At 46.7% G+C, this 22,727-nt stretch overlaps 1 protein-coding gene and 2 pseudogenes across 1 annotated transcript in view; all 3 read right to left on the bottom strand.

Annotated features, from left to right (window-relative positions):
- ANKRD33B (ankyrin repeat domain 33B) overlaps positions 1 to 22,727 on the bottom strand; it is an 89,607-nt gene that overhangs the window by 12,018 nt on the left and 54,862 nt on the right. Inside the window, exon 3 of the mRNA XM_059059898.2 lies at positions 10,931 to 11,071. Within this exon, the coding sequence (XP_058915881.1) occupies positions 10,931 to 11,071 (141 nt within the window). The remainder of the gene's footprint in view (positions 1 to 10,930; positions 11,072 to 22,727) is intronic.
- Positions 7,078 to 8,935, bottom strand: LOC131754379 (son of sevenless homolog 2 pseudogene; annotated as a pseudogene).
- Positions 8,766 to 10,463, bottom strand: LOC131754380 (son of sevenless homolog 2 pseudogene; annotated as a pseudogene).

Raw genomic sequence — 22,727 nt, 5'->3', positions numbered from 1 at the left:
ACCCGCGTCCCCTGCATCGGCAGGCGGACTCTCCACCACTGCACCACCAGCGAAGCCCTGGCAGGTGGATTCTTAACCACTGCACCACCAGAGAGGCCCGAGAACTTGGTTATATTTTAATCAAAAGCCTGAGTTCTGGTAATTCTGACACTATTTTGTTCTGCCCAACAAGGTAAAATAAGAGCTGATATGCACCTATAGGTTATGAACTATTGGAAAAATCTAAAGAGTCTAGGGGGGCATTCAATTCAAAGATCCATTATTTCCAAAAGAAATAGTTCTTATTAAATATTATGAAATTGCAACCCGGAAATTCAACCCAGGTACAGAAAGACACTTTGGTTCAGAAGAACACGGCACTTGAAAAAAGGAGAATGAGATCCACAGTTTTATCCTAACTATTAATATGTAGTAATGCTCGTGCCTTTTGCTTTTAAAATGATCACAGGATGACCTGATTCTGTAAACATCAATCCAAAAGAAATACCCAGATTTTAGGATCTTTACAGGCTTAGTTTTTGTTAATACTGATAAATTCAAACAGAAATAAGAAGACTTTAAAATATTGTTGCAAACTGTTTAAACATTTCAACAAGTATCCTATTGCTATGTACCAAACCCAGGAAAGGCGTTCAATCACGTATTGTTTTTTCTTTTAAAACATACACACTCATCTGTAAGAAGAAAATGTGACCCACTTTCCTGGAAAAAAGTATACGGTAACTTACTGGCAATAATAAAAAATGAAAATATTCTGTAAGTTAAACAATAAAAGCCTTAGAGGGCAGCTCAAAAGCTCCCTGAAAAAGGTGTCAGATTTTCTTTTCACTTTTCCCTTCATTTCCCATTTACATTAGTTATGTCAGTGGTTTTCAGCAAGAGGCCACTTTCCCACTAGGGGACGTCTGGCAATGTCTGGAGATGTTTTTGGTCATCAAAACTGGGGGGTGCTACAGTCTAGTGGGCAGGGGCCAGGGACGCTGCTCAACATCCTACAACCCCCAGGACAGCCCGACCACACAGAATTATCTGGCCCCAAACAGCAACAGTGCCAAGATTAAGAAATCCGAGTTACCCTCCATAAGAAAGTTTAAGTACTCGATCACAAGGATATTTTCAAAGGGAAAAATATACCACAGTTTTTACTTCATTTAACAAATAACAGTGAACACATAAAGTCACCAATGACAACCCACAATGACTGATGGCTTCCTCCATGCCAGGCGAGCCCCTGAGAGCTGTCAAGTGTGAACTCACTCAATCCACATCATGACCTCCTGCAGTAACTACCGACATTCACTGCATTTTATAGAAGAAACAGGCCCATAGCAGGAGGTGACTGGCCCCGGGTATAGAGAGGCTGAAAGGTGGGGCTGGGATTTGAAACCAGGGGTCCTGATTTCCAGGTTGCTTCTATTGGCCACTCTGCTCTGACCAGGTACAGTTCAGGAACGGAGGCACTAGAGGTCTGCACTCGTGTGGATTATTCTAGACTTTGATGGGGCTGTGCTCACGTTGACGGGAACAGGAAAGGGAGGGTATATAAAATCTAATGCCAAATTTGTGATCCAAATAACTAAGGGAAAAGAAAAAAAACACATTAGCATTGAACACCCTGCCCTTAAGCAGGCCCATCTCCCGCGAGATCTGAAAGGTTCTGTGATCTGAAAATGCCTGAAACCTCTACCAGACTCCAGGAAAAAAATGACAGCAAATCCCATGCACAGTCCAGACTGATTAGAAGGCAATTAATCTGAAAACAAGAGGGTTTGTAATTCAAATTAATTCACTGGGGAAAATGCCTGTATTGACATAGAAAGTTTTTGGTTGTAAAAGTGAATTGCTAATTGACACTCAATTATAACTAGATCCAGAAGCAGCAAAAACAGATGAAGCTCCCCCCAAAACACAAAAGCATCCTAATCACCATTAACTTAGGAGGAACCATCCCTCCCTGATGTCACTGATAAACCCTGTGGAAACGGCTATCTCACTTTAAAAAAATGAAACTGTCACTGAGTCAAAAGCACAACCAATGAGATTAATTTTAATTAGGATCTTTTTAAATTCTAAGACGGTTTTCCTCTTCGAAGCCTCTGTCTTTGCTTACTGAATTTATTTTTCTTACAGCATCCCCTAAAACACTTCAGTTAAAGCAGGAGAAAAAGCAATCCAAAGCAGGTTTGTAACAAATCCTGTAACCCCAATCTAATCACAAGGAAAAAGACAGATGGGCTCAGGTTGCGGAACCAGCGTTCAATGGCCAGTGTCAAGACCAAGTCACGAACAAGGCATGAAGACTGAGCAACTTCCGGGGACCAGAGTAGACCAGGGACATGTGACAACTCAGTGTGGGAGCCTGGCTGGGATACTGGAACAGAAAGGGGCCATCTGTGGAAGAACTGGTGACATCTGGATCAAGTTGGGACTTTAGTGACTTGTATTGTGCAGTTTCTGCCTCTCGGAAAGATGCTAACATGGTGGGGGTGGGGGTGGGGTGCTGAGTCGGGGCTCTGTGGGTGCTCTCTCTACTATCTCTGTCGCTTTTCCATACACCTAAAATTATCCCCAAATGAAGGTTTATTTACAAAAAGAAGCAAGTTGTCTAAACAGAGCTACTAGTCCAGGCTGATGCCTGGAAGAATTTTAACGTGGTCCTCAAGGTACGGAGACAGGAGTGGATGCCGCCTCTCTGGGAGCTCGTAGGGCCAAGCAAGACCGGCTGAACCCAGTGCCAAAAACAAAAACAAAACAAACTAAGATAATGAAATGAAATAACGGCGACAGGGGCTTCCCTGGTGGCGCAGCAATTGAGAATCCGCCTGCCGATGCAGGGGACGCGGGTTCGTGCCCTGGTCTGGGAAGATCCCACATGCCGCGGAGCGGCTGGGCCGGTGAGCCATGGCTACTGAGCCTGCGCGTCCAGAGCCTGTGCTCCGCAATGGGAGAGGCCACAACAGTGAGAGGCCCGCGTACCGCAAAAAAAAAAATAAAATAACGGCGACAACAGCATCTCCCACTGTTTGAGATGCTCCCTCTGCGCCTGACCCTGGGTGTGTGCTTCACATACATTTTCTCATTTTATTATCAGAATAACCCAATGAGGTTGTGCCCTAACGATGATCATTAATTCCATTTTAGAGTGAGGGGGAAAACCACCAGAGATCAGTCGCAAGGAATTCAGCTCAGTAATTCCTTAAATACGTATAGCCCCAGAGAGTTTACAAAGTGATGTATTTCATCCTCAGGGAGGTGGGGAAGAAGTCATTACTCCCATTTCACAGATGAGGACAGAGAGGCTCAGAGGAGGGGCTTCCCTCAAGATGATGAGGCCAAAAGGGCAAAGGGGGGGCTGCCGTGGTGGCCCAGCCTGAGAACATTCCACTGTGATGCCGGACAGAAAGAAACTGCGCCATACGGAGACCAAGACCCCCCAAACCGAGTCCCACTCCTGCAATTTATGATGAACCTCTCTACCCAAAACTTTAATCCCTTTCTTGTCCCACTCCTGTTCTCCTCAGGATTGATGCACATCAAAGAAAAGGGGGCATTGAAACCGAGCAGGACCCTGTGAGGGCTTCCTGGGTGCAAAAGCCCATCCGTGTCCCGTTTCTTGTTTGTAGAAAAAAGGCTTTAGTCTCCTAGGCCTTCCTCGAGTTCCAAAGAGCAGACTTAAGCAGTTAATGACCAGGACAACAGAGTCACAGGACTCCTAGTTCCTCCTGAAGGGATATGGGTGACAATCTGGTGCATATCTTTGAGGTGTTCTGCAGAAACTAAGACCCCTTCCCAGTGGAGGATGGTGACTCTACGCTGACCACAAGCACTAGATCCCAGACCAGCTGCAACCCGAAGGTTGATGATTGAGATTCCTGAAGCATCACCCTGTTACCTCACCACCAGCTGATCAGAAGGTCAACAAGCTGGTCAGGCAACCTACGACCCTCTCCCCTAACACTGTCTCTGAAAACCGTTGCCTAAAAGCCATCGGGAGGTTCAGGTCTTCTGAGCATAAGCTGCCGGTACTCCTTGCTTGGTGCCCTGCAAATAAACCCTTACTTTGCTGTGAATACCCACCGTCAGAGTATGGCTTTCTGCACTGTGGACACACGAGCCCTTGCTCCGTTACAACACCACATGACCACGTGACTCCACCCAGCAGCAAGCAGACACCCGGGACGGCTCCTGGGGAGACCCTGCCATCCCTCTGCCCACCTTCAATAGCACCACCTTGCCGGCGTCAAGACCAGAGCACACGTTTGTGAAGAACAGATGCAGGTAGGAGGAGGCTGGGGAGTGAGGAAACAGGAGGTCTGGCCTACGGGGTGACCAGTGCCGTGACCTCCCACCCACCCTGAAAGCAGGAGTTTTTGTGTTTTTGGGGGGTTTTTTTGGGTTTTCTTTTAAAAACTAAGACTGGGGTGATTTATTAATCTTGTTAGGAACTCTGATACAAAGCACAGTAAAAGGCCACAGACCAGCAAATAAACAATGTGGCTTTTGGCTACTTTACAACTGCTGCTACAGCACTAAGAGGAAAATATGCTTTTTCTTCACTTAGAATGAAGGAGTACAAATGGCAAATAAAAGTTTTAATCAAGTCTCTGATTAAAAAGTTTAATAAAGCTTTAAGTGTCTGCTGGTTTAAATATTACCAATCTAAAAAAATACTTCAAAAATTTTTAGTTAACACGAGATTTATAGAGAAAGTTACTTGGTTTTAAAGGCAATGCAGTTGGTTCCCATGCCATAAGAACTTATCCTCTGGCTTTATGAATTAGTAAAGTAGCAGACTGTATTATAGGCCTTGAGTCACATAAATTTATATAGGTTATTAGCATTATATTTAAATGTACAACATAAACAAAACTGTACACGTATGGCATATTAACTTTGTTTTCCAAAACAATAGGCAACTCGTTAGCTAAAGACACCGCAGTCTGCAAAAACAAAAAGGCACATCTGTATAACATATATGCCCTTTTTTCCTCTATGATTGGGTTAGGTAGCTGTTTACATTTTGACAAAACAACAAACACAGTGCATTCTATTATTTTTGTTCTATTTTTCACTTTTGTCTTCAGCAGCAAATTCTGGCTTTTAAGACATGGCATTAAAGAGTTTAAGAACAGTGGGTGTTATTCACGATCTTCCTAAATGTAAAAACTAGACGTAAAAACTAGAAGATGGTCAAAGAGGCTTAAAAATCAGTATCACCACACACCCCCTATATGTGTATAAATTCACTGCCTTAAAAAGTCATCTGTTACTCAAATTTGAAAAATTCCACAAATGCACTATCCCCTTTCAGTGCAATCAATGTCACTTTAAACCATATTTTAGCAGAGTCTACAGTGCAAATATAAATTCTTTATACTGGCCTTTGGGCAGCACTGAGGATCCAAGACAAGGCAATGCTACTGATCACCTGAGGATAATGGTAAAGGCCTTCTGTATTTTTATTTTTCCAATTTTTAAAAGCTTAGTTGATCAGTAGCATTTTTGTAAGAACATTGTTTTTAAAAAGTACCACAATACTATGCCTTTTTTTTTTTTTTTTTTTTTTTTTGCGGTATGCGGGCCTCTCACTGCTGTGGCCTCTCCCGTTGCGGAGCACAGGCTCCGGACGCGCAGGCGCAGCGGCCATGGCTCACGGGCCCAGCCACTCTGCGGCATGTGGGATCCTCCCGGACCAGGGCACGAACCCGTGTCTCCTGCATCGGCAGGCGGATTCTCAACCACTGCGCCACCAGGGAAGCCCATACTATGCCTTTTTTGAAAAAATTTTTAAAAACTGTACAAATACCATTCCAGTGTCAATGACTACATATGGCTAAGGTCATTGAGGAGTTTCTGCATTTTCTAGCAAAGGCAGTCTATACAATGGGGGTTGCAAAAGCTCCCGTTTGTAAGTCTTTGGTGGCAGTTTTGGTAGGTGAGGGCTTGAATTCTGCCTTGGTGGAACAGGGGGAGCTTGAGAATGAGCAAGATTATTTTGACTAGAACTGAGCACATAGCATCGACGTGGTACCCTTGGAGAGGGTGTGCTAGGAGGAGTGTTTGGAGAATTTGGACATGTACTAACGTCTCTGAACCAGTCTGGATCTCTGTGGAGATGTCCCAGTGGAGGTGGTTGAAGAGTAAACGGACAGTTTATAAAGTGTTCTGGAGGCCGAAGGGGAACTGGTGGAGGGGTACTGGGAAGAGGATCTCTCGGCGGCGGCAGCGGTGGACTAGGCAGAGGCCCGTCAAATGCACCAGTAGGCGCAGGAACTCTGGGTTTTACCTTTGGAGGAGGAGGCTGTCCTGGCAGAATAGCAGGGGGGGGTCATCATCAGATTTCATAGTTCCCTTGGAATTTGAAGCATCATGATCAAATTTGTTTCGAGGAAGTGCAGGAGGAATCAGTGGCTCTTCACTTAGTTTATGTAAACTACCACACGAACTAAAGAAAGACTTTGAATGAGGCAAGAGGACTGGAGCAAAGATGCTATTGCTTCCACAGGAACTGCTGAAATCCACATCTAAAAACACACTAAGGTCTGAAGAAGCAGATACTGGTGGAATAGATGGTGTATTTGGAGAGGTTGGTGCTGACACTGTTGATTCAAGCTCTGTTTCAGCAATCCGACTAAAGCTTATTTTACACAGTTCTCTTTCTAATGGTGTTGGATGACCCCATAAAGTACCTGAGGTAGAGCCATGTCAGCCTGTATTAGGCCTTATTCCAGGAGATTTTAAAGAGAAAGTTGATTTCCTAGGAAATCGAGGTGGCTGTTTGCAGTTTCTGGGTTCAATTTCTAGTGACTTGTTGAACAAATAATCTGTAAACTCTTTTTCAGAAGCATTTCCCATGGGGTTAAGGTTTTCAAAGAACTTCCTCATTTCTGGTTCTATCCATAAACGGTAAGGTTGATTCTGATATTACTGAATTTCTCCAGTAATTTCAGGTACTTTCCTCCTCTTACTGAAATTGATTAAATTTTCCCTTTCATTTTTAAAAAATCATTATTCCCTTCTTCAGTCTTCAGAATATTTGTTAAATATATTCCAAAAAAAGGTACACAAGGTGGATTGATTGACTTAAGTTTCACTAGATTTGTTTTTAATGTTCTTGACTTAATTCCACAGCTTTATCCAAAATTTTCCTTTTTCTTTCCTCAGAGGTATGATCTAGTCTATAGACTGATACTGAATTTACTGCACTGACAATCTCTAATATACCATTGAAATTATTCAAATCTTGAAAAACTTGCAGAATTTCTATAATTCTACTTAGTACTGCCACCCGTTCCTCAAAGTTTCTGCTTCCACAATGCACTTTTCAAACCAGAGAGTGAGATTTGTGGGGTGGTGAATCATTTTTAATAAATTTGGAGAATTTATTTCTTTATCTTCTTTGGTCCATACATGCCCTACAAGTTCAGAAGGTTGAACTTTCCTGTAGAGATCAGATTCCAAAAGTGTCAGCTGACATGCAATTTCTATTGGATGAAGTGTCATGAGATCAAACGTTTCCAACTGTCCTGGTCTGCTGATATGCCATTCAGTTGGTGGTGGCAGACTTTGAAAGGTAATATTATGGCTTATTCCATTTGCCTGAGCTTGTTTCTTCCTCTTGATGATCTTAGCAATTGACTCTACCCATTTCTTCATAGCTTTCCCTCTTTACACTTGAAATGAAGGATTCTAGTCTTTCAAGCAACTCCAAGTCTCTTTCCAAGTCATAATAATGGTGTTCAACCCAGTGCCAAAACACATTTAAGATCCTAAGGTGTACTGGCTGGACGTGTTCCTTGCGAAACCTTTTAAGGTCTGCACTGATCGGCTGCTCGCCTTTCTCTACTGCCAATTTATCTGCTTCAGTAGGTTCTGGCTCTGGAATTTCAAATCGTTCAATCAGTAAGCTTAGCAATTCCTGTGGTTTACAAAATGAACGATACATAGTAAGAAAAGTCTGAACAAAATTGGGATCTGCATACATTTGATACATTAACCTTTCAATTAATTTCACCACAGTTCCTCCTTTAATAATGAGGATTCCACTTCTACTTTGCAAGTTGTCTTCAAAAACAATGTTTTCCTCAGAGTCTTTTACCACAAAACCATACACTTCAGGACTCGGTAATTTAAGTGGTTGTTCATTTTCTTCCTTCAATAATACTGAATCTAGCACTTGATCTAGAGTACTATGATAATGAAGAGAAATAAATGCTGCCATCCAATTATTTTTCTCTTCAGCAGACCTAGCAGCAAATAATATGCTGTTTTCATCTTTGGATACTAATTCAAAAGCATGTTTGCACTCACAAGTATCTTCTTTATCACATAATTGTATTTTCCTCATGATAAATTTTTCTTTTAATCTGTATTCTGTACTACGGTATCCTGGAAGGTGTGACTGGCTACGATTGGGTTTGCAGCTAATCATTAAACAAGCCATCAAAGAGAAAAATATGCCATTCGTGTTTGGCACCAATTCTTGTCATTGGGCCTTCCATAATAAACTCATTCCAACACTGTCCAATATCTTTGCCTTCCCATCCATCTATGTTTTTCTGAATTTTATTCATTCTTTTAAATAGCCAGGTGCTTGCTTCTTAATTGATGATTATAAAAAGGGTAAACAGGATCCCCAGGTCAGCATCTAGGTGAATACTGCTTGTAAATTCGGTCCAAACTACCTTGGAGATTCATGACAGCAGTAATGGCTTGGTTCAAACATTCTCTGTCTTCATGCTATTCACTACATGCTCTCAATTGCTTTAATAATTCAAAATACTGCCAACAATGATATACTGGCACCAGCATAAGGCATGGAAGGACATAATGAACTGCCTCTTTAAAACCATCAGCGGGCTTCCCTGGTGGCGCAGTGGTTGAGAATCCGCCTGCCGATGCAGGGGACACGGGTTCGTGCCCCGGTCCGGGAAGATCCCACATGCCGCGGAGCGGCTGGGCCCGTGAGCCATGGCCGCTGAGCCTGCGCGTCCGGAGCCTGCGCTCCACAACGGGAGAGGCCACAACAGTGACAGGCCCGCGTACCACAAAAAAAAAAAAAAAAAAAACATCAGCAATGGACTGAAAATGTAGAGCCACTGCAGGTCTGGCCATCAACTTACTGAAATGTTCATTAAATTTTGGTGAAAGAATATCCTGTGATAATGTGTCATAAGGATCAAATGCTTGCTCCTCTGCCAAATCTTCAAAACAGCTTCCAGCTAAGGGATGAGGGCTGCTTTCATCAGTCATTTCAACTGTGTATTCAATGAAACCTAAAAGTTTCACAGTCAATTCATGAATATCTAAAATGTTACTGAAAATCTTTTCAATATCAGCAGGTTTAAACAGCTTTCTGTCAGAAAGAAAAGCTTCTCGAAACACTTTTATGATCATATTTAGTTCCCGTAGATACTGTCTTTCTTCTGCAATTTCAGTTCTGACAAGGTCATAGTAGTTTAGTTCACCTAGATGAACTAGGTTCATCTTTCACAAAGAGAAACCAAGCCTATGTCCTCCTGATCAAACATGTCCATCAAAACCGTATCCCCACACATTGACACTTTAATGTCCTGTTGGGATATTTCATAATGTCGGATATTAAAAACATAATTACCTGCCAATTTCAAAATATCAGCTGAAACATACTCTAGTACAGGCACAATATACAGGGACACATGGTAGTCCACTTTGTACCCTAAAACTTTCTTCAATGAAGGATGGATTTTGTCCACAGGCAGTAAGAGAGGATTTCTTCGTTTTCGTTTCTCTATGGCGGACTGCGCATCAGCAATAGCCCATTTATCCACTGGATGTGAAAAGCTCTTTTGAACTCGTTCCTCCACATCTCGAACAGTCCTTGGCTGGGCCGTGCATAATTTATTAAGCAGCTGAAAAACCGGCTCTTCAATAGAGAGACTCTTCATTAGCTGAGAGACTGGGATGTACTTGCTCCTGAACCTTCCGCAGGGCCGAGACCAACAGTCCCCGCCATTTCGGACTGTTCTCTTCGCTGAAGAACTCGTACGGCTGCGGCGCCTGCGGCACGGCCCCGGCGGCAGCGCCTCCGCATAGGGGGCGGCCCGCGGGCCGAAACGGGCCGGGCCGCTGGCCTGAGAGGCAGGGCGCGCGCGGGCCGCCTCGCCTCGCCGGCCGCCCCTGCCCGGGCCGCGGCTACGGCCGAGGCGGCTCGGAGGCCGGGCGGGGGCTCCGGGGGCGGCTTCCTCGGCCCCGCGGCCTCGCCTAGTGCGGCGTCCGCAGAGGAAGCGCGGCGGCCCGTGAACCCGGGCGGCCCCCGGCTGCGACCGAAGCGGCGGCCTCCTTTCCCGGCGGCGCTGGCCCGCCTCTCGGGCGGCTCCTCCTCCTCCTCGGTCTGGGTCCGCAACCCGGCGCGGGTACAGCTGGCCTCTCCCCTCCTCGGACTCCCGCGCGAGGGCGGCGAGGGCGGCGGCTTGTCTCCTCATCGCCTCATCTCCGCCCTCCCAAGCGGCAACGCCGCCCTGCCCGGCCCACCCGAGTCACCTCCAGAGGGCCCTGGGGACAGACCGGGCGCGCGCGTCGGGCGCGAGAGAGTGCTGGCCACCGCCGCCGCCGCCGCCGCCCCTCCAGCGGCCGCGCACAGCGCCCCAGGGCCGCCGCCAAGCTCCGGGCCCCAGCCAGCGCGGCTCGGCCAGCCCCTCCGGCCCGCGCTCATCATGCCGTGGAGCTGGAGCAGCCCCGCACGGAGCATGCGCGCCGCGGAGCCGGCCGGAGCTTTTGTTTCAGCTCGGATGATGACAGCCATACATCTCAACAAAGAAACGTTTCTTTGCTGCATCCACTAGGCTTGGTTTCTATGGGGGGGATTCATCCCTTCAACACACATTCTTTAAAGGAGCCAACTCGGCATTTCCCGGGACCCTGGGACTGCATGGGCCAGGTGGGGACGTACCTGCTAGCATCAAGGCTCGGATGCACTCCGTTCGGCCCTGCATGGCGGCTTTCATCAGGGCCGTGAACCCAAACACGTTCCTCCTTTCAAGGTCAAGGCCGGGGAAATAGTTCAACAAGTAGTTGGTGATGGTGACGTGCCCTGCAAAGAGAAATGCACACGTGTATGGACCACACTCCACAAAGAGCGGGCATTCCAGCGGCCTTCCTACACAGACAGAGGGAAACGTGGCGTGGTCCACCGCCCTGGGGGTGGGTGGGTGGGCGGGGTGTGTGTGTGTGCGCGCGTGCGCGTGTGTGCGCGCGTGCGCGTGTGTGCGCGCGTGCGCGTGTGTGCGCGCGTGCGCGTGTGTGTGCGCGCGCGCGTGTGTGTGCGCGCGCGCGTGTGTGTGCGCGCGCGCGTGCGCGCCTCTCAGGCCGCAAAAAATAATTCTCAGGAGTCCAGGAAACGAGAAGACAGAGGGCCCTGCCCCGGCCACGGCGTTGCTGCCTCTGGTTCATTATTCCCTCCTGCCAAGCCACTTGGAAGCCCAGCTGTCCCATCAACCTGTTGAGGAGGGGATGTGGGGAGCAGGGACACTGCGGGGGTGGCGTGGGCAAACCCGAGCTGGCCTGATGCAGACGCTGGCTAGTCAGCGGGGAGGCCCTGGATGCTGTCGGTGCCCAGCAGGAGATGCCAATGCAAAACATCAGATGAACCTCGGAGGCATTTCCCAGAACTCCAGAGCCTCGGGGAGGAGAAAGTCTTCACCTCATCATCATAACAACAAGATATGCCAGTGCACACTGCCACCCTATCACCGCTCAGAAGGCAGGCGCTCTCTCTCTCTGTCTGTCTGTCTGTCTCTCTCTCTCTCTCTCTCTCTCTCTCACACACACACACACACACACACACACACACACACACACAGAGGCATGGAACCCAGGGAGTACTGCTACCCAGACCCTTATCCATAAACCCAAGCAGGTAAGAATATTCATTTCAGAATATAGATTTCTCCCCTTTATCGCCTCACACTTCCAAAAAAAGGGCCTGATTTTCTGCTCACTCCCTGAGGGTTTTCAAAAAGCCCACGCACTCTTGGATAGCGGTGAATAAGGAGAACATCACGTGACAAGCAGTGTTCCCAGGATGCTCCTGGCTCACCCAGAGAAAGATCCTCAAATGACTCTTGTGCCACATAAAGAGGCTCTGGGGTCAAACGCCCATGCTGCCTGAAGCCCACTGGCCACATTTATTAAGTCCTGGAGTGAAATGACACGCCACCCTCCACCCCTGAGACTCTTTAGTCCCTTAGAGCAGGGTCCCAACCTTGGCACTATTGACACCTGGGGCCGGATTATTCTTCGTTGTAGGGCTGTTCTGTGCAGTGTGGGGCGGTTAGCAGCACCCCTGGGCTCTACCCACTAGATGCCAGTAGCTACCATACCCCTCCTCCCTCCCAGGTATGACAACCAAAAATGTGTCCAGACGTTGCCAAATATCCCCTATGGGGGCAAAATCACCCCCGTTGAGAGCCACTGTCCGAGAGGCTCAGATTTCAGGACCAAGGTGGAAGATGGCTCCTCTCCTGCTCACCTTCTCCCTGACCCCTGGCCCGCCAGCCTGCCTCTTGGTTGCCATTTCCATCCTGGCCCTAATCGTGACGGCTAACACCCCTCGGGAGGGTGGGCAGTCTGCAGAAGCTCTCACCTGAGCCTGGATGGAGGGCCTGGGGACCCAGCCTCCATCCTTACACGCCGAGGACCGGCTCGGAAATCCCGCTGTCATCCCCACCCCATACATATCCCCCGGAAGCCTCACTGTCAGGGCTGCAGGTGTGACGCCTGCTGGACACTGCACTGCGACTTCTGCTGCTAACTGGGCACCACCAGCTCCTCGCAGGGAGGCCTCTGCACCACGGAGAAGCCAGGACCCCTGAGGCTCCATCCCCGGCTGCTATCAGGAAGCGCAATGGGTGAGACTGGACACATGGCAGAGGAGGTGAGGCCTCCTCCGGAGGGCGGGCAGCCATGGTGCTCCCGAGATGCAGCCCCCCTTGCGCTGCAGACTGAGAGGCCGAGGGAGCGGAGGCCCCCAGCACAGCAGCGTGGAGACCCCACCCCTCCCCTGCCGCAGCAACGTCTCGTGGGCCTCCATCCGGGTCCTGCCAGTGCTGTGCACGCCCACCAGTAACTCCTCCCACGGCGGGAGCTCCATCCCGCCCATCGCGCGCCGACTGAGACAGACAAGAGTGCAGGCGGGGACCCAGTTACCCTCCTTGAATGGCACCCGGACACTGCAGGCTGCTGGCCAAGCAACAGTGCATCCTTCTCCTCAACTTCCAAGTTAAAAATGAAACAAGCAACAGAAACTAGAGTGTGGGCTCCTCCAGGAGCAGTGTTGTCCCCTCACCATGGACCTCAGCCCACCTCCTGAGCTCATCGCAAAAATCATGTAGCTTTTTGACTTTCTGAGATAAGCACGGACTAATACGATCGTGTCAGGGGGTTAACAAGCCAGAAGCAAATGGGTGGGACCTTCCCGCTCTGTGACTCACAGGTTCTAACCAGCGGCTGACACTTTTTGAGTCATTCACACCACTTTGCTTTCTGCTCTCCTTTACAGAGCACACCCCTGCCAGGGGACGATGCTGGCTGTCAGGTGCCCAAAGCAGCTTAACTGCTCTAAACTGTTGGAGCAGGGGCGGGGGAGGGGAGTCCTTTGATCTCAGTTGGGTTTGTCGTCCAGCTAAACACTTTGCAGCACCTGTCAGTTAGATTTAGCCAGGGTCATAGTGAAACGAATTGCAATTCGTTTGGAGCCGTTTCTTTAAAAACGTGAAAGAGCGCGGCCACTGCATTTTCAGCATGATGTCCTTTGCACCGACATATCCTAAACACTCTGAACAGGCAGCGAGAGAAAAAACTTGACAATCCACAAAACAAACGGCCCATTATACAGATCTGTTCTGCATGTTATGTAGAGACAAGAAAAACCAACGTGCAGTCCACTCGTTCTGACTACTGACTACAGGCTCAAGCTGTCAGTGACCCATGAAATCACTCTCAGCTCCCTACTGGCTTTCCCAGGATGACAGAACAATACCTGTTATCACAAGACAACCTCCTCGCTCAACTGAAATCAAGGATGGACCCAGTGCTGCTAAGAATGAATAGATATTAACCTGAATAGATATTAACCTTTCTTCTTTAAAATCATGACAATTAACCAAAAAGAGCTTTTTTCTTTTTTTTCAGTAAGATAGATAGATAGATAGGAAGAACACAGCCTTCCTTGCACAACAGAATGTGCCCCATATGGAAATCTAGTTTGCGCCTAGTCCAACTTTGACCATATGGAATAGGATTTGGTTCCTGAAGTCCTCAGAGTGGACTTAACGAGAGGGCTGACCACACAGAGCTAAAGAACATCCTCCACCGACCCCATGAGCCTTACCCTGCCTAAGAGAAGGGCTTAAGCGGCCCAGGGAATAAGTTAATTCTTGATGACATAGCTTCAGTGGAGTAACTAAATGGCCATGCAGACAGAGAAGTGAGTACTTAAGAGAGCTGGCTCTGAGAACACACAAATTCAAGCTCCCAGCCTGCCACTTAAAATCTGGGTGAGCCTGGGAAGGTAGGTCAACTTCACTGAGTCTCTGTTTCCACATCTGGAAAATGGGAGAGAATATCAACCTCACAATTGTGAAAATGACAGGAGATGAGGTGTTGTATAAAAAGGGCCTAACAGACAAATTTCTGGGCAGAAAAACTCCAAATAACTTATGCACTTGCTCCACTCCCAAGGAGGTGACACATAAGCACGCACTCTTCTCTTGTGGGCTATGCACAGCGACCCCCCCCCAAAGAGTAGAGACTATGTTGGGGACGGTGGTGGAGCAGTAATCTCACAGGAGAGAAGTGTGGCCATCATGACCTCAGCCCGGTGATCAGGGTCAACGGTCATGTCCAGAGCCTTTGCCGACAAAGATTATTTGCCTGATCAAACTTCACTCAGGCTCCTGAACTTTCTCCTCAGGCCCATCTGTGCCCTTCCTTGTGAAATCTCATTTTAGCAATAACCCTGCTAATAAGTCAGTTTAACGAGAACCACCCTCATCCCCACCGTGCTATCTGGTGACTGTCACTGTTTGACATGGTACTATACATAAAGAATCCTAAAGATGCCACCAGAAAACTACTAGAGCTAATCAATGAATTTGGTGAAGTTGCAGGATACAAAATTAATGCACAGAAATATTTTGCATTCCTATACACTAACAACAAAAGATCAGAAGGAGAAATTAGGGAAAGAATCCCATTCATCATTGCAACAAAAAGAATAAAATACCTAGGAATAAACCTACCTAAGGAGGTAAAAGACCTGTTCTCAGAAAACTATAAGACACTGATGAAAGAAATCAAAGATGACACAAACAGATGAAGAGATATACCACGTTCTTGGATTGGAAGAATCAATATTGTGAAAACGACCATACTACCCAAAGCAATCTACAGATTCAATGCAATCCCTATCAAATTACCAATGGCATTTTTCACAGAACTAGAACAAAAAATTTTACAATTTGTGTAGAAACACAAAAGACCCCGAACAGTCAAAGCAATCTTGAGAAAGAAAGACAGCTGGAGGAATCAGGCTCCCGGACTTCAGACTATACTACAAAGCTACAGTAATCAAGACAGTATGGTACTGGCACAAATACAGAAATATAGATCAATGGAACAGGATAGAAAGCCCAGAGATAAACCCACACACCTATGGTCAACTAATCTGACAAAGGAGGCAAGAATATACAATGGAGAAAAGACAGCCTCTTCAATAAGTGGTGCTGGGAAAACTGGACAGCTACATGTAAAAGAATGAAATTAGAACACTCCCTAACACCATACACAAAAAAACCCTCAAAATGGATTAGAGACCTAAATTTAAGACTGGATGCTATAAAATTTTTAGAGGAAAACACAGGAAGAACACTCTGACATAAATCACAGCAAGATCTTTTTTGACCCACCTCCTAGAATAATGGAAGTAAAAACAAAAAAAAAACAAATGGGACCTAATGAAACTTAAAAGCTTTTGCACAGCAAAGGAAACTATAAGCAAGATGAAAAGACAACCCCAGAATGGGAGAAAATATTTGCAACCCAATCAATGGACAAAGGATTAATCTCCAAAAAATATAAACAGCTCATGCAGCTCAATGTTAAAAAAAAACAAACAATCCAATCCAAAAATGGGCAGAAGACCTAAATAGACATTTCTCCAAAGAAGACCTACAGATGGCCCAGAGGCACATGAAAAGCTGCTCAACACCACTAATTATTAGAAAAATGCAAATCAAAACTACAATGAGGTATCACCTCACACTGGTTAGAATGGGCATCATCAGAAAATCTACAAACAACAGATGTTGGAGAGGGTGTGGAGGAAAGGGAACCCTCTTGCACTGTTGGTGGGAATGTAAATTGATACAGCCACTATGGAGAAGAGTATGGAGGTTCCTAAAAAAACTAAAAACAGAACTACCATATGACCCAGCAATCCCACTAACTAGGCATATACCCAGAGAAAACCATAATTCCAAATGACACATGCACCTCAATGTTTGTTGCAGCACTATTTACAACAGCCAGGTCATGGAAGCCACCTAAATTCCCATCGACAGATGAATGGGTAAAGAAGATGTGGTACATATATACAACAGAATATTACTCAGCCATCAAAAGGAACGAAATTGGGTCATTTGTAGAGACGTGGATGGACCTAGAGACTGACATAGAGAATGAAGTCAGTCAGAAAGAGAAAAACAAATATCATATATTAACACATATATGTGGAATCTAGAAAAAAGGTACAGATGAACCGGTTTGCAAGGCAGAAATAGAGACACAGATGTAGAGAACAAACGTATGGATACCAAGGGGGGAAGCGGGGGTGGGGGTGTGCTGAATTGGGAGATTGGGATTGACATGTATATGCTAATACGTATAAAATAGATAACTAATTAGAACCTGCTATATAAAAAAAATAAAATTCAAAAAAATGCATCGATATGGGTTTATTTGTTTTGTGCAAGGTATCATCCTAGTGTAAGAGCCTAACGACAGGGGAAACCAGGTGTGGGGTATACAGGAATTCTCTGCACAAACTTTACAGTTTTTCTGTAAGTCTGAACTATTCTAAAATCAAAAGTTCATCTTATGAAAGGGAGATCTAGGCTAGGGCCACTCGATTAAGACTGCAAGGTAGGGACGATGGTTCTTGACTGGCTGCCCGGTGTGGATCCCGTCCACACTGTCCACAAGCCTCACCAGTGGTTGGGGAGGAGGGGTGCTCACCGAGTGGGTGTGCAATGGACAGAGGAGATGGTGGCCAGCCCCCAGGGAGGGCCGGAGGGTAGAGAGGAGTTGTTGACTCAGAGCAAAGTGAATGGACAGGTCTTGGTGATTATTCGGCTGAGCCAAGTAACAGAAAGAGAAAAGTTAAAGATGACTCCTGGTACCACCCCAGCCCTAGGGTTCTGGCTTCGCTTTGGATGACCAATGGCATTTTCTCCGAAAGTGTACGGGGGATAGAAGTCCGTGGTAGCCAAGCTGGACTATCTTTCAAGCTATCTATGTTACCAAAGAAAAGGAAAGCTCCCTTTGGTTCATTGTCATGGTTTTAAAGAAAAAAGGTTAGTATCTATATGTTCTTAGAAGCATCATATCCACTCTTGATTTCCACTGGGCAATAATCCCCCAAGCCCCAAGGGGGGAATTTTAAACTTTCCCACTCTTAAGTCACCTACCTCACAGCAAACCCCTCTCCCAGGAGATGACACATCTCCTACTTCATAGAGGGAACTGAAGTCACAAGGGAAACCCCTCAACTTTCCCCCATCATCCCCAAAACTTCCCCACTTCCCTCCTAGTGAAAAGGAGGGTGTTTCTCCTCCTATTTAAAGATGCCAATCTCTCTTCCCCTTGTAGCGCTTTAAAGCCATTCCCCATCTAATTCTGGGGAATATATTTGTGCTACAAACTTCCTCTTTCTCTCTACTACTTCCTCTTTCTCTTCAACCTCTCCTGCCTTGCAAATTCATTCCCACCAGATTGTATTAATGGCCTAAAGTCCTCACCTTGCCTTCTGCCATGTGGCTTCAAAGTTCTTCTGTCAAGAAGAACGTCGGCTCACAGGACAGCTACAGGCATGATGCCAACAGAAGCTTGAAACACACTCACTGAAGGGACTCCTTCTACACTTGTGCCTCAGCTATCTCCCTAAGAAGAACGTGCCAGGCTGAGACAATGGTCCCAGGTAGAGGATGAGAAATGACGGAGCTGAGCAGCCCCGGCTGAATGGTCCAGCTCACCCACAGACACATGAGCAAAGGCAGTCTAGATCAGCCGATCCCCAGCCCGTCCGCAGATACATCAACTATAAACATATTTTAAACTAGAGTTTGGGGGTTGTCATGCAGCAGTAAGCTGGTATATATGCTCAAGGGTCTCACATCTTAAAATATATATGACTGTCTTAGTCCATTCAAGCTGCTGTAAGAAACTGCCATTGACTGAGTGGCTTAAACAACAAACATTTATTTCTCACAGTTCTGGAGGCTGGGAAGTTCAAGGTCAAGATGCCAGCAGATTCAGTGTCTGGTGAGAGCCCGCGTCCTGCTTCATAGCGTGTCTTCTTGCTGTGTCCTCACATGGAAGAAGGGGTGAGGGAGCTCTCTGGAGTCTCTTTCTGTATTTTATTTTATTTTTATTTTTATTTTTTTTGTGTGGTACGCGGGCCTCTCACCGTTGTGGCCTCTCCCGCTGCGGAGCACAGGCTCCGGACGCGCAGGCTCAGCGGCCACGGCTCACAGGTCCAGCCGCTCCACGACACGTGGGATCTTCCTGGACCGGGGCATGAACCCATGTCCCCTGCATCGGCAGGCAGACTCTCAACCACTGCGCCACCAGGGAAGCCCTGGAGTCTCTTGTATTAAAGCACTAACTCTATTCATGAAGGCTCCACCTTCATGACCTAATTATCTCCCCAAAGCCCCACCTCCTATTACCATCACTTGGGGATTAGGATTCAACATATTAATTTGGAGGGAAGACATAAACATCCAGTTCATTGCAGTGACCAACAATAATCCCTATGGACCTGTCTTTGTATTCCCGCCATCTACCACCAATCATCTGACTCCTTTTCGGTCTAACTTCCAGAGTCTTCTACTCTCACTCTTGCTACTTATACCCCCCACCAATTCTCCTGAAACCATCTTCCATCATTCCCCAATGACTGTCTTGTAGCAATATCCAATGGTGACTAGTCAGTTCCCATCTTACTAGACATCTCTGTAGCATTTACCACTTGCTTGTTCCATCCTTTTCGAAACAGTTTCTGCAAATGTCCTGAGAGCTCACCCTTTTGCTTTTCTTCCTGTCTCTCCGGCCACTCAATTTTCTTTGTGAATTCTTCTGTTTTCTGCTTTCTGAAATGCCACTGTTCCTCAGATGTATGGCTAAGTCCTCTTCTCATCCCCTACACTCTCCCTTGGTGATCCTACCCCCTCTCATGGATCAAGTTATCATCCTAAAACTTCCCGATCATTTATTGCTCGCTAATCTCTCTTTCTGAGTTTCTTACCTAAATATCTGTCTACTGGATATCTCATCTTGGGCATCCCACCAACAAATCAAACTCAACACATCACACCCCGAACATGTTTCTTCCAAACCTTCTCCTCCCACCCACATGCCTTGCTCAATGATGAATATACCCCACCAGGGCTTCCCTGGTGGCGCAGTGGTTGAGAGTCCGCCTGCCGATGCAGGGGACGCGGGTTCGTGCCCCGGTCTGGGGAGATCCCACGTGCCGCGGAGCCTGTGCGTCCAGAGCCTGTGCTCCGCAGCGGAGGAGGCCACAACAGTGAGAGACCCGCGTACTACAGTAAATAAATAAAATAAAATAAAAATTAAAAAAAATAAAATAAAAAATATACCCCACCAATAACTGACAGAGGCGCCCAGGTCAGAGATCTGGGCTTTCTCTTGAGCCCTCCCCTCCCCCCTCCCCATCCAAGTATCACGGAATTCTGCCAATGCCACCTCTTAAACAGCTTCCAAACCTGTCCGTGTTTCTCCATCCCCACGTCTCACCTGGATGAGGGCCACCACATCCTTCCTGGGGTCCACCCTCTCCTACCTGCACTTCCTGGTCCGGTTTCTGCCCCATTCCCTACATGCTCAGCAAGAAACTCTTCTGACCAACACAACTACCACTTAAACCCCTTCATGGCTTCTACTCTTTAGATGAAGTCTCAACTCTTTAACCAGCTAGCTCCTTTTTTATCTGACCCTGCTCTCTGAAGGGTAGCAGAATGTGCCACCTCAAAACATGCAACTTGGACATAATTATTTTGAGCTGAAGGCAACTGAAAAGAAGCGATTACAAGAAAAGTTCCCTGCCCTCCCCCATGTGCCTAAAAGCAGGACATAAATTTTCTTATCGTATTCCTTTACGTTTCCCCAGTTTTACTGAGATATAATTAACATATATCACTGTGTGAAATTAAGGTGTACAGCATAATGATTTGATTTACATATATTGTGAAACATTACCATAGTAAGTTTAGTTAACATCCATCATCTCATATGGGTACCAAAAATCGGGGGGGGGGGAGGGGCGGATGGTTTTTCTTCTTTGTCATGAGAACTCTTCAAAAACTGCTTTCCCTTGTCCTGTCATTTCACCACAAATGTATTGCTCTTTATGGAAGATGACATATAAGTCAGAGTTCTAAGCCACTTCCTTGAGTTATTCATTTTTCCCTGGGTGTCCCCCATTTATACACACGTGTTTATAGATGTCTGGTCCTCTCTTGTTAGTCTTTTATTACAGGGGTCTCAGTTGGGGACCCAGAGGAGTAGAAAGAAGGTTATTTTTCCTCCCCTATATCCCCTCTTCATCCTCAGCTCTCGCACCAATGCCCTGCTCCTCGACTCTTTAATCATAACTCTCTTTTTAATTCAGCCGTGTACCACACTTTCTCTTAATCTGGTGGCCTTTGCACCGGACTAGTTCCCCGCCTGGTATACTCTTTCTTTGCTTCCTACCCAATTACCTGATGAGCCTTCGCTTCCACTGGAAGCTCTGCCCTGGTCCCCCAAGCCCAGATCAGGCACCTGAACCATGATGCCTCATGGTCCACATTTCCATGTGGCCGTGGATTCCCACAGCCACCACTCTTGCTCATAAAACTTCCAACTGACTGCAAGCTCAATAAGTATCTAGGAGGATAGATAGCGGAAGGATTCCTACTTCTCCCCTGACAAAATTCACTTATCAAAAGGGTTGCTAATTTTCAAGCCATAACTCACCTTAACTAAGATTACATGGCCATCACAATTATTAGTTCAACATGTAATTGGGTACCAATGATGGGCTAAACGTCTTCTTTATTCCTTTATTCAAGGAAAGGAAACAGACAATAAACCTGTGCAGACCTAAAAGTGGAATTAGGCTCGTCTAGACTGGATTGGTCTGACACCAGGTACTCGAAACGTGCGCTTCCAAACCAAGCCAGTAGAGGGAACTGTTGATTGGAAATATCAGGTCCCAGCAGCACTGCTGAAGAGAACAGATTCTTGGTCCCCATCCAGAGGAGGGGGAAATGCACAAGGGGAGCAGGGGGCAGGCAGCACGGACCGGCTTTCCTCTTGGCTGTCCGAGAGCAGGGCCAGCTGCTGCGAAGGAGGTGGCATGGCTGTGCTCTATCAGAAAGGCTCCAAAAAATGGAGTTCATGGGAAAAGGCGAGGCGATGCTAGGGACCCTCAGAGACGTGCCAAGTTCTAATGTACTTAAAACAGTAGAGACCGAGTAAAAGGAAAACACTTCAGAAATCCATAAAAATCACAACGAAGTCGGACTAGAAATCGTGATCGGCTGTAGTGATAATAAGATAAATATAATGAAGAGGCGCTGGCCTGCCTCGGGCCAAGTCGTGCATTCTCCTCTGAAGCGCGGCACTCCCCAAATCCGCTTCACAAGTCAGAACACACACAGGCAGCCTGAGCCTGCCAGCCGCTCCTGGGAGCCTCACTGCCACCCTGTCCCCAGCAAACAAGTGACACGGATAATGCCAGGCTGGCTCTCAGTGCATTTCCTCCAAAATCTTAAAGACACGTTCAAGGAATAACAAGTTTTAAGGATGCACCAGAGGTTACTTGTACTGAACCGGCTTGATATTATCGCCAGTTCAGAAGGAGCCCTGCAGTTTCTTCTCACTTCATGTTTTACTCCTGCTCTTCCGTTCAAAGGGAAGAGGAAAGAGAGAAAGTAAACACCTAATGCCAACCCCGGGGCGTGTAATTCATTTCTTCGGTTATCCTACTTTATACTTTTGTTAGGGGAAGTCAGGTAGAAGTTGAAATTACTGGCTGAATGAGATTTAGGGATTATTTGAGGCTTTATTTTCATATATCCTCTCCATGGTAAAGGCCTAATTTAGACCCAGCTGTATCTTTATTCTGCATAAGGATCTGAGGAGGTGAGACTTCGCAGAGAACACGGGCCAGGCAGACCCAGGCACTTGCAATCCTAATTTACACTCCTGACTCTCAGACGAGCTACCCAGCTGCGATATCAAATAATAAAAACATGTGGTCGCTTTACAGTTTTCCTTAACCACACGGATGCTGCGGCTGCCAAACTTGACTGAGGTCACTCTGCTGCCCTAGCCGGCGATTTGTTGTGCATGGGGCAGGGTGTGGGATGCAACCCCGGCAGATGTAACTGAAGCTGTGCTGGAGG

The sequence above is a fragment of the Kogia breviceps genome, chromosome 4 (genome assembly GCF_026419965.1).
Source record: "Kogia breviceps isolate mKogBre1 chromosome 4, mKogBre1 haplotype 1, whole genome shotgun sequence".
In the NCBI taxonomy this organism is placed as follows: domain Eukaryota; kingdom Metazoa; phylum Chordata; class Mammalia; order Artiodactyla; family Physeteridae; genus Kogia; species Kogia breviceps.
Note: the sequence above shows the minus strand (reverse complement) of the source record. Positions and strands in the feature narration are given on the sequence as shown.